Source organism: Pleurodeles waltl, chromosome 2_2, assembly GCF_031143425.1.
Source record: "Pleurodeles waltl isolate 20211129_DDA chromosome 2_2, aPleWal1.hap1.20221129, whole genome shotgun sequence".
Classification (NCBI taxonomy): Eukaryota; Metazoa; Chordata; class Amphibia; order Caudata; family Salamandridae; genus Pleurodeles; species Pleurodeles waltl.
Window position 1 is genome coordinate 609,840,654 of NC_090439.1, and position 12,085 is coordinate 609,852,738.

The 12,085-nt window shown below is 47.6% G+C and overlaps 1 protein-coding gene across 1 annotated transcript in view; it reads right to left on the reverse strand.

Annotated features, from left to right (window-relative positions):
- Window positions 1-12,085, reverse strand: part of LOC138273633 (uncharacterized) — a 1,227,671-nt gene that overhangs the window by 102,041 nt on the left and 1,113,545 nt on the right. Inside the window, exon 6 of the mRNA XM_069218896.1 lies at window positions 280-359. Coding sequence (XP_069074997.1) covers window positions 280-359 — 80 coding nt within the window. The remainder of the gene's footprint in view (window positions 1-279; window positions 360-12,085) is intronic.

Genomic DNA, 12,085 nt, shown 5'->3' on the forward strand with positions numbered 1-12,085 from the left:
CCCTGGACGCTGAAAAAATAGCTAAACTGATAGAGGACAGCATAAAAGATTCAGACAGGCACATTAAAATGCAGTTCCTGTGCTGATTTCAAATGAAGTGGAAACCGCTGTTTCAAAGAGGATTCTGCCCATCAACCATTTCTAAAGAACATTTAGTAATCAGACATGTCATACTGAGAATTAGTGATTTATAGCCTTGGCGGAAATAATAAATAAGAGAATGGTGCGTCAAAAAAGTATAAGTAGCAATAAAACTTTAAATGAATCTTTATCACTTACTTTTGCTTGCATATCCCACTGGTAGCTAATGAATACTTTCGGTTCTATTTCTTCCTTATCCAGGGGCCAGGTGTATAAAGCTGCAGGAAAGGGGAGAACTTTATTAACGTGCCAGTTCAACTGAAGCATGCTCCATCTGCAAACTTTATAATTGCAGCATCAAACTGAAGGTGATGTAACGCCGTTACAATCTCTTTTGAGAAGTTAGCCTCTGTGCTTAATCAGACAGAAAACGTGACAAAAAAATGATCATAAAACACTGAAAACTACGACCAAGGTGATTAGCTTCATGCATAGTAACCACACCTTTCTATAAGAGCTTCGGTCGTATGTATATTTTGGCTTTTCAGACTTAAGAGGCAGCACGAGGCTTAACGGGGTTGGGCAAACAAGGAGGCACACGCAGATGCCTCTAGGTGATGCTGCACTACAGTGAGATGGTAGACTTGACCATTGCAGGAAACGTTCTCCCAGTGCTACATGGGATTTATGCAGATCATACGTCCCACCTGTTATGTGGTGGGGGCACACATTATTAACATTGACAGTGTGCACAGACATCCTGGGAGAGAATTCATGGTAAGGAAAGCCACAATGTCATCGGGCACTTGACTTTGATAGTAATAGGTGATGTTACCAGTTCATGACTACATACTATTTTCTGCAGTGCTCAAGTGAGCAAGAACAGATGGATTCCTGTTCCAGTAGCTATTCTTGAACTGGAATAGGGTTTTGTCAAAGCACCAGTGCATTATCCATGTGTACCATGTCAAAAGGCAGTGACACTTCCACATATTCAATACTCGCATCTCAGTGCTTAATTTGTAACAAAATAAGTGCCAGGGCTCTCGTCGGGAGGCCACTGGAGCTTGCACCACCCGTTTCCCCGGCCAGCACTGTCAGTGACAGTGCAAACACACCTACTAACCATCACACTCCTGCAAGTGTGACAATTCAGAATATTCCAGGCTTCTAAAGCAACAGGAATGACTTCTGTGGCAGGTAATGTTCAATTGTGATGTATTTTGAATTAATAAACAACTGTTGTTCTAATCATCTGTAAATAAGTCAAACAGCACCACCATGTGGCAGACTGTCATAAATGCCGGTGTTGGCAACCAAGTGCTGGTGCCAAGCACCAGAATTCACCAACAGAAATTGAGCACTGGTGCATGTGATCGGAGGTCTGCAAGATTGAGGGCTGATCAACTCCTTTTTTCTCTCCAGCACACTTACACTATCCAAATATCTCACTTCAGAGAGGTTAGCGATTCCTTTCATTTCCACTGTGTGCCCACTCAGAGCGGCCTTGACATCAGTTCTAGCACCTTTTCAGCACAAGCAAAGAGAGGGTCAACAAATCACCTATCAGTATGAGAGACGTGCAGCCAGATGATAGCAAATTTGTTTGAGGCATTTATACTTCAAGGATTTTTCCCTTTTGACTCCCCTGTTTTTGGACTTCACTGTGAGCAAGTCTCACTACTTGAGTCTCACTCACAGTATATCCATCTTAATTATGTGTCTACAGGTAGAATAATCCATTGTAGGGTGCTACTAATTATATTGCCCTTCATTGTATGTAAGTGGGAGTTCACAATCTTGCAATCTGTAATGTTAAGGTCACACACAGACGACCTTAACATTAAGGTGCTCAAAGTACTGAATTTCAATAAACTGAGTGCACAGTATAATGAGACAGGCAGAAATAACAGCAACATATCATTTAATACATTTTTTACATAGAAACTTAGCTCAAGAAAGCCAAAACAGTTGTCAACTGCCTAAGAAATCAGGGTATTATTTGTGAAGGATCTGAGTCCATTGCAAATAATAAGTCCACAATTGCCTTTTTTACTGGTGTACCCACAGGGTTTAGGATCATCGGAGGTTAGAAAGGGAGCTCCAAGCTCCCCTCAGCCGCAGATAGCTCCCAGAGTGCAGATGTACCTCCTGGACAGAGCATTAGAGCCAGCATCTTTTCTCCTGCTCCTGCTGCAGTGGAAGCTGTGCACTCTCCCTGCCTGTGATGAACAGGCAGACTAAAGGTGGGCATGCTCAACTATCCCAGACACAGGTGCAAAGGATGGGCGACACCCCAGGCCAGCTCTCCTCCCTAGTCTCTTGGGAAATGGTTCACCCAAGTGGCAGAAAAAAGCTTGGTAAGTGGGACCCACGTAGGACCCCTCCCAAGGAAGTACAAAAAGTAAATGTTCTGACAACCTAATAGGCCCTGGTCAACCCCAGGGTGGATTCTGGAGCTCGTGTACCTGAGCTCTATAAGCACGTTTGCTTTCTTTTGTTTTCATTTTTCTATGCTGCCAGGGGATCTAAAAGACAGTGTTACAATTGGTCATTTCCCAGCAAACTCCACGACACTTCCAGCTCTCTAGCATTATTCGAACTGTGCTACTCACCAACAATACTCAGACTCTTAGGGGGTCATTCTGACCCTGGCGGTCGGTGACCGCCAGGGTCACCGACCACGGGAGCACCGCCAACAGGCTGGCGGTGCTCCCTCGAGCATTCTGACCGCGGCGGTTCAGCCGCAGTCAGAAACGGAAAGTCGGCGGTCTCCCGCCGACTTTCCGCTGCTCGGGAAAATCCTCCATGGCGGCGGAGCGCGCTCCGCCGCCATGGGGATTCTGACACCCCCTACCGCCATCCTGTTGGAACAGGATGGCGGTAGGGGGTGCCGCGGGGCCCCTGGTGGCCCCTGCAGTGCCCATGCCAATGGCATGGGCACTGCAGGGGCCCCCGTAAGAGGGCCCCACAAAGTATTTCAGTGTCTGCAAAGCAGACACTGAAATACGCGACGGGTGCAACTGCACCCGTCGCACCTTCCCACTACGCCAGCTCAATTCTGAGCCGGCGTCCTCGTGGGAAGGTAGATTTGCCCTGGGCTGGCGGGCGGCCTTTTGGCGGCCGCCCGCCAGCCCAGGGCAAATCTCAAAATACCCTCAGCGGTCTTGCGACCGCGGAGCGGTATTTTGTCGGGGGAAGCCTGGCGGGCGGCCTCCGCCGCCCGCCAGTCTCAGAATCACCCCCTTAATCCTATCTATACCGCATACATCACCCTATTGCCATTTTATGCCACCCTTGCAGTTCTCAGCTGTTTCTATAATATAAAATATAATATAAAAGAGAATGGGCATGACCAGCTCATATTACTGGGCCTTTCCATTTGTCATTTGTTCTTTGATACATTCCTGCAGCTAACCTTCAGTCCCTTTACCTGCAAAGGGTAAAATCAGTTCGCGCAAACAGCCTCTTATACCCCTCTTTCATTGTAGGAGCAGACAAGCTATTACACTGGTCCATAAGTTGCAACAAGTTCTTCTAATCATATGTTGTGCCCATTTAGGAAACAGCTGTAGGCTTCCTTGTTTGCAGAATATGTATTGCCTTTTTATACTGCACGTACAGCCTCTCCCTTTCTTTTTGTGGCAACATCAATCTTGCCCCCCTAGCTTTGGATTCGTCAGTATTAAGAAATGTAAGAATTACAGAATGTCTGTTTTCCATGATGAGTTTCACATGCAACTTTCAGATCACAGTAGAAGTGGCAAATACATCTACAGGTTATCCCTCATCAGCAACTCCATGGGCAGCCACGATGTGGCTCTTAATATAATTTGGAGACTATAACAAAATAGGTTTAAAAATCTCCAGGCATTTTAAAGAAGGTTCAAAACTCCTGGCCACTCTCACCCATTTACCAAAAGAAATTCCAAACTTCTAGCTAGCACCAACCTTCCAAACTCTTGGCATTAAACTACCATAGTTGTGTCCATTATTTTCACCAATCCCAATCTCACTTAGGGCCTGATCAAGAGTTTGGCAGAAAGGGTCCTGCTGATGTAATGACGTTGGATTCCCCGTCTACCTGCTGTATTATGATGTTCGTGGGTTGCTGAACAAGAGACCACCGGAGTCCCACCGACTCCGCCAGCCATTCGCAGACCATCTCAATGGCAGAAGGGGAAAAGCAGCTGTCAGAGGGCAGTACAAACAAAGTTCCTGCGTCCAGACAAGGAAGTGCCTTTTTGTCAAGCCGACTGTGGCAGGGAGACCTCCTGCTTCGAAACTGTGGAATTGAAGGAAATGGGGTGCAAGCTCACTCATTTCCATCTTTTGCCTTCAGTCTCCAACGTGGACCCCTTTGTCCATGGCCCCTCTTCACAGCAGCAACTTGACCTTGAAGAAAATTACCCCATGGGGCCAAAATCCAGGTTAGTATATTTTGCACTTTTCTCCCATTGACTGGACTGGGCACATATGGTCCGGACTCCAGCAATGGAAAAGTACTAGTACAAAGTATTTTTTCAAATGTCATGCATATGTGTACACTTTACATTTATTTAGTCAAACTGTGCACACCTCCATTGACACATGAAAAAATATTTCTTAAATTGCTGATGCATACTGTGCCAGTCCCTCGCCGTCCGAAACACCGCCACTGGGCCAGCGGTGATATCTAAAACAACAAGTAAGACACCATCGCCTCAACAAAGTTCTTGGTATTGCTCCCATGGGCGAATGGCAGTAAGACTGCCAAACTCATAATCAGGCTTTTAGACAAGCTTCTTTTTAACAAAGATACTCATTAAACACACTGAACCAAGGTATTTGTCCACGTTTCTGGTTTTAAAATAATGGCTTCAAACATACTCTCCTGTTGTCCTTAAGTAATGTTCCACCCAAGATTAACTTTGGCCTAAGGCTAAGCATATTTCATTCTACCTTCACCATGGCAACAAAATTAACACAGCATCTTTTGGCTATGAGTAGCTTGGTGCCTTGTGGATATTCAAGCATCACTCCTACTATAGATTCTACTCTAAAACTTTCCTAGTGTGATCTTCATCAGTGCGTTGAATGCTAATGTGTTTTAAACTTTTAGGAACCTATGGGAATGGCGTATTACTTCGTTCTGATACTTCTGTCCATCCTCATTGTTTCTCTCACTTGAAAGGAGACATTGTGGGATCATACTCACCAAAAGTAGGGACTATGCACCACTAAATACTGCAGTACCAACGTGCTCAAATGCTTCCTGTTCTGCTGGTGGGCTATTTAACATTTGGACCAGCTATTTAATCAAAACGTCTGATGCTTCTTTACCAAAGGTTTATTGATGCTGCTAATGGCTGTATAACGTAAAGTGCTCCTGAGAGGAAATGGGCATCATTTCGGCTCCCTTTAGACACTCTGGTTTTGTAGAAGGGACTGCAGGTGCTTGTTCTGCCTCTTCTGTAATACAAATCAAACCAGCACCCACAGCACTAATGCAACCCTAAGTGTTTGTTCCTGTATTCTCATTGGCACGGCCCCATGCAAAGTTGGCTCTGTGTCTATCCTGTATTATAGACAAGGGAGAAGAGGAAGTCAGAAGGCACACTAACTTTGCGCCACAAAGAGATGGCACACAATGTGGGCCATATTTATACTTTTTGACGCAAAACTGCGCTAACGCAGTTTTGCGCCAAAAAAATGAGCGCCGGCTAACGCCATTCTGAAGCGCCATGCGGGCGCCGTATTTATTCAATGACGTTAGCCGGCGTTAGCCGCCGGCGCTGTCTGGTGTGCGTTAAAAAAAACGACGTACACCAGGCAGCGCCGGCGTAGGGGGAAAATGGCGTATGGGCGTCCACAAATGGTGCAAGTCAGGCTGAGGCAAAAAGATTGTGCATTTGAAAATGCCACTTTTAGAAAGTGAGCATTTTCTTGCTTAAACCATTCTGTGTCTCTGCCTTGTTTGTGGATTCCCTGTCTGGGTCAGTTTGACAGTTGGGTTGTTTTTCACCTCGCATTAGACAGTGACACAAAGGGGGCTGGGGTGTAACCTGCATTTCCTGATTAGCCATCTCTGCTAGGAGGGAGGGGTGGAGTGGTCACTCTCATCTGAAAGGACTGTGCCTGCCTCTGACAATGCCGGCTCCAACCCCCTGCTGTGTGTCTGAGGCCTTGCCTGGGCAAGGCAGGATTTCACAAGTAGGTGTGAGTCCCCTTTGAAGAAAGGTGACTTCAAAGACTAAAATGGGTATAAGAAGGGCACCCAAATCTACAGACTTTAGGAAACACTTCTGGAACCAAGAGGAACCTCTGACTGGAGAAGAACTGATAGCTGAGGAAGAAGTGCTGCCCTGCCTGTGACTGTGCTTTGTGGAGCTTTCCTGCAGTGCTGCTTCTGCCAGAGTGAGAGGGCAAAGACTGGACTCTGTGTGCCTTCCATCTTGTGAACAAATCTCCAAGGGCTTGATGTAGAACTTGCCTCCTGTTGTTTGAAGTCTCAGGGACAGCAAAGACTTCTCTCTGCCAGCACCTGGAGTCTCTGGAGAGACTCCTGCTCTGACAAGTGGTGCCCAATCCAGTCCCTAGGCCCTTGAAAGAAAAGCTGGTGGAAACCCAAGGAAATCGACTTCAGACGACTTCAGACGACTCCGGACTGACGCCGCTGTTGAATCCGGTAACGCCGCCTGCACCCGACGCCGTGACCTTCGCTGGAACGCGACGCTCTTCGCAGGCCCGATGCCGCAGCAGCCCCGCTGAAGTCCGCGACTCCGTGGAAGTTGCCGCACCACGTCGGGTACCGACGCCGCTCGAAGTGCACGGATTCAACGTTTCACACAGACGCCGCGATTCCCGACTTCGCGCATCGGCTTGTTTTCACTCTTCACCAAAGGTACCGTACTTGGGGGTCTACACGACTCTGTGTCCGGCGCCGCTGGTGTCGGCTTGTTGGGAACGACTCCGTCACGACGCCGTGTTAACATCTCATTGAAGCATTTTTGTTTCTACGCGCTATTTTTGAGTTTAATCTTTAAAAATTCATAACTTGACTTGTGTATGTCGGATTTTTGTCATTTTGGTCTTGTTTTGTTTAGATAAATAAATATTTCCTATCTTTATAAACCTGTGTTGTGTCATTTTGTAGTGTTTTCATGAAGTTACTGGGTGTGTTGGTACAAATACTTTACATCTAGCGCTCTGAAGTTAAGCCTACTGCTCTGCCAAGCTACCAAGGGGATAAGCAGGGGTTAGCTGAGGGTGATTCTCTTTTACCCTGACTAGAGTGAGGGTCCTTGCTTGAACAGGGGGTAACCTGACTGTCAACCAAAGACCCCATTTCTAACATCTAGTCACAGTTTTGAGTCATCATATGGTAGTGTTGAGGGCTAATGTGCTTACTGCAAAGCACAACTTCTAACATGCAGATCAAAGATTTGTTTTTCTATATATAGCTCAGTAGGTTGTTGGTTTTGTCACAGATTCTTTGAACCAGCAACAAGGAGTTACATGACAATGCAAGACATAGATTTAGAACCTTAATGCAATAAGTTATGAAATGGCAACAAGGAGCTGCATTCAAACTTCAAGGCATAGGTTTTGAACCTTCTTGTTTTCTTTGCCATCTTTTGTTATTCCCAAGTTGAAATAAGGCTTCCTTTGGGTAGTAATACAGTCTTATTAGAACAGACAGACCCAACCACTGTGTTATATTTTACATCCTGACTGTATATCTTCAAACTATAGGCTTATTTTATACCATTTTAGTGCCAGATTTGCGTAATTTCTTTATGCAAAAACGGCGCAAACATACAAAATAAAATTGTATTTTATACGTTTGCGCCGCTTTTGTGTCAAAAAATGACACAAATGCAGTGTTAAAAAAGTATAAATTAGGCCCTAAGTGTTCTTCACATAGAACCAGAATGAATTATATGTGACTCCTAACCCTCACAGCCCTCATTTTCTCATATAACATTCCCTGTACATTGATTTATATACTTTTGTCATTCGTTGCCTCTGTACAATATGCAGAGCCATTGGAATTAAGTGATTCTGCAGCTTTCTTTCACATAAATATTGATTTGATACATTTGGCACACAGTCAGTCATCTGCTGCGCAATCTGTAGATTTTTAACAAAAAACGTTGGCCCTCATCACAACCCTGGTGGTCGGTGATATAGCGGCGGTAATACCGCCAACAGGTCGGCGGTAATAAATATGAAATTATGACCACGGCGGAAACTGCTCAGACAGACAGCCACTTTAACACACCGACCGCCAGGGCGAAACCAACAGGCACCACGGCGGTAACCGCCTACAGCCAGGTGGAAGACAATGTTCCGCCCACTGTATTATGACACCCAAATCCTCCACCTTTTCCGGGGCGGTACCAACAACATCAAGAGCTTGGCGGAAACACTGCACAGAAGGAAAACAACTCACCTCTGGAGACTCAAGGAAGAACCATGCCGCCATGGAGCCCAAGTTGCATGTGTTCCCCATGCTCTTCTACGTTCTGCTCCACTATGAACAGCACCGCTGGCGAATACGACCACGGTGAGTACTGCCGCCTAGCACACAGGGGATGGGGAGGAAAAAGAGAGTGACACACACACGCAACACAGAACACCCCAACACCATACACACAAGCAGATGCAGTAACATTACATATTCACTCTGTACCCCTCAGTAATAATGCAAAGACAAAATGAATTGATTAAAGTGAGTGTGATAAGATAAATTAGTAAAAATACGTGCATCCAAATCAACAAGTATATACATAGTTACAAATGTAGGGACACTGCCCAGTCCTCAATGCTCGTGGGCCACAGGGCCACATCACATAGTCCAAGGCCCCACCTCACTCCTGCAACAACATGGAGAGAACACTGCAGGGGCATCAGGTTGAAAATAGCCAGACACCTCAGGGGGACAGGGAACAGGGGGGCACCTCAGCCGGAAGATGGTACAACGCCACTGGTCCTGGAGGGGGCAACATGCCCTGTGCCTGGGGAGTGCAAGACCACTGGGGCAGGTGGCAGGGCTGGTGCTGCTGGTGAAGATGGCAGTGGTGGGGGGAGGCTCCAGCCCTTCCCCTGCATCCTCGGATGGCTGCCCACTGGGGCTGCTGCTGCTGGTGACAGTGGTGGGGGGAGGCTCCAGCCTTTCCCCTGCTGCCTCGGATGGCAGCCCACTGGGGCTGCTGGTGGCGGTGCTGGCAGTGGTGGGGGGAGGCTCCAGCCCTTCCCCTGTAGCCTCGATGGCTGCCCACTGGGGCTGCTGCTGCTGGTGGCGGTGCTGGCAGTGGTAGGGGCAGGCTCCAGCCCTTCCCCTGCAGCCATGGATGGCTGCCCAATGGGGCTGCTGGTGGTGGTGCTGGCAGTGGTGGGGGGAGGCTCCAGCCCTTCCCCTGCAGCCTGGGATGGCTGCACCACCATGGTTGGTAGTGGGGGCTCCGTCTTAGTCCCTGCACCAGGCCCCTTGTCTCTACTGCCTGATGTTTCAGGCCCCTTGCCCCTCCTTCCTGTAGCAGGGGCTGCATCCTTGCCCTTCCTTCCTACAGCTGGGGCTGCCTCCTTGCCCTTCCTTTCTGCAGCTTGGGCTGCCTCCTTTCCCTTCCATCCTGCAGCTGGGGCTGCCTCCTTGCCCTTCCTTCCTGAAGCTGGGACTGCCTCCTTGCCCTTCCTTCCTGCAGCTGGGGCTGACCCCTTGCCCTTCCTTGACGCACTTGGGGCTGGCACCCTGTCTGTCTGACTGGCTGGTGACCGGGATCCTTTCCCACCTGGAGTAGTTGGGGACACTACTGTGCCCGTGGACTGCGTGGCTAATGTGCTTTGCTGGGTTTTGACCACCCTGGCCGGACGTGAGGGACGGGGAGGAGGGCTAGAGAAGAGGTCAATGTTTGCAAGGAAAAGCTTCTTAGGGACATTGGGGCGGGAAGAGGGAGATGGTTTGGGAGTGGAGGAAGAGGCAGTGGTGGTAGGAGGTAGGAAAAACTACAATGAGAGCTACTCAACTGCGCATGAAGATACTATGAACTTCACAGACAACAATAAAGTTGAGGATAATATTGACTAAATATAACAAGCTGATTGTATACACATGATATCGGACTGCTATGTTCTTGTTATTAATTACAGATAAAATAGTCCCATTATGTGGTTTTATAAACGTTTTTTATTTTTATTATTGTCATTAAATACTGATATAATCATACAAAGTTTATTTTTAGTTATGTACATCATTTAAAAAAAGGAAGACAAAAATACCTGGATCAGACATACCACACACATACTCTAGACACAGTGAATAAAAGATTAAATCTTATAGACTAGTGAAACATAACATATATACAGTTGATCCTGATATCACAGTGAGGCTAAAACAATGTTTAGTGATAACAATACATTAACATACATGCTTCTAATACATTATTGATAATCTAATACATAAGAGCAAAGGATAGTGCTAACGTGGTTCTATCTGAATGGTACCGTAGGGACCGAAAGGCCTACGCGCGTTTCGGTGTTTCGTGATGTAATAAGTCACCTTCTTCAGGGCCGTTCCCAGTGGTACTGTTCAATAATGATATAGTCTTAGCAGCCAAATCTTCTGATACAATCAATTTTGGATTTCTAATATGTTCCTTAATAGTGTAGTCATGGATTTTGAAAGATCTCTTCTAACTTTTTTTCATAATGGGGGTAATCCCAGCTGTCTTTATCACTTTATAGGACGGATGTCAATTGATAGACCGGGAGATAGGCTGTACATCTGCTGTTAGCTGCCGTTGGAATAAGATCCTTGTATTTGATTGTTGGAGATCTTTAGAATTGTAACAATATAAAGGATGAATCCAGGATATGTTTATCGCTCTCGGGGTCTCCTCAGTACGTGGTGGTAGGAGGTGTCAGTCTGCTGTGTTTGGGTGCAGGTGCATGGGCTGGATGCTCTTGTGAGGTGGATGGCTGTTGGGTGTCTGAGTGCTTGCATTTGTGTACTTTGACAGGAGGGGGCACAGACACAGTGGGAGGGGACATAGGGGACGTGTGCATGGATGTGGGGGTGGTGTCTGTTAGTGAGGGGTGTGTACTGATAGGTGTGCTGGTGGTGGTGGTAGTGGATGAGGATGTAGTGCATGCAGGTGTGAGTATAGACGCAAATGAGAGGGAGGTGGACAACAAGGAGAAGTGGGCCACAGTGGAGGCAGTGGATGTTGGTATGTCTGATTCTGTATGGTGTTTGTGTTAGTACCTGTGGGATGAAGTGTGATGCTTGTGTTTGCCATGTCCACTCTTGTGTGTTGTCCTGGGTGCCTGCTCGTCTGACTGTGTGCTTGGGATATGTTGGGATTGAGGGGAATGCGATTGGGAAGAGTCAGTTGGAGGGGGAGGTGGAAACAGGGACAATGGCTGCCATCAGAGAGGAGGCCAGAGCCTGGATTGATCTCTGTTGGGCCACCAAGCCAGTGTGAATGCCCTCAAGGAATGCATGTGTGTGTTGCATTTGGGATGCCAGCCCCTGCATGGCATTCACAATGGTTGACTGCCCAACAGAGATGGATCGCAGGAGGTCAATATCCTCCTCACTCAGGGCAGCAGGGCTAACTGGGGCGGGGACTGAGTTGCCTGGGGCGAAGGAGATGCCCACCCTTCTGGTTGAGCAGGCACGGGAAACTCGCTGAGGGGCTGCTGGGAGGGCAGTGCTGCTATGGGGGGTGGCGGCTGTACCTGTAGCTGGGTTGGTCACAGAGGTGTCCGCCACCACCAGGGAGCTCCCACCGGAGGAGGTATCCGTGTCCGAACTGTCCCCTGATGTCTCTGCCGTGGTGCTCTCCTCACCCTCCGTCCCACTGGTGCCCTCACCTTCGGGGGATTCTGCCTCCTGGGTCCTGTGGGATGCAGCTCCCTCCGTCACCGGTACCTCTGCTCCTCCACCAGATGATGCTAAAGAACATAAGGACAGGGTGACAAAACAAAAAGGGGGGGAGTGGGCAAAGGATACACTTGGTCA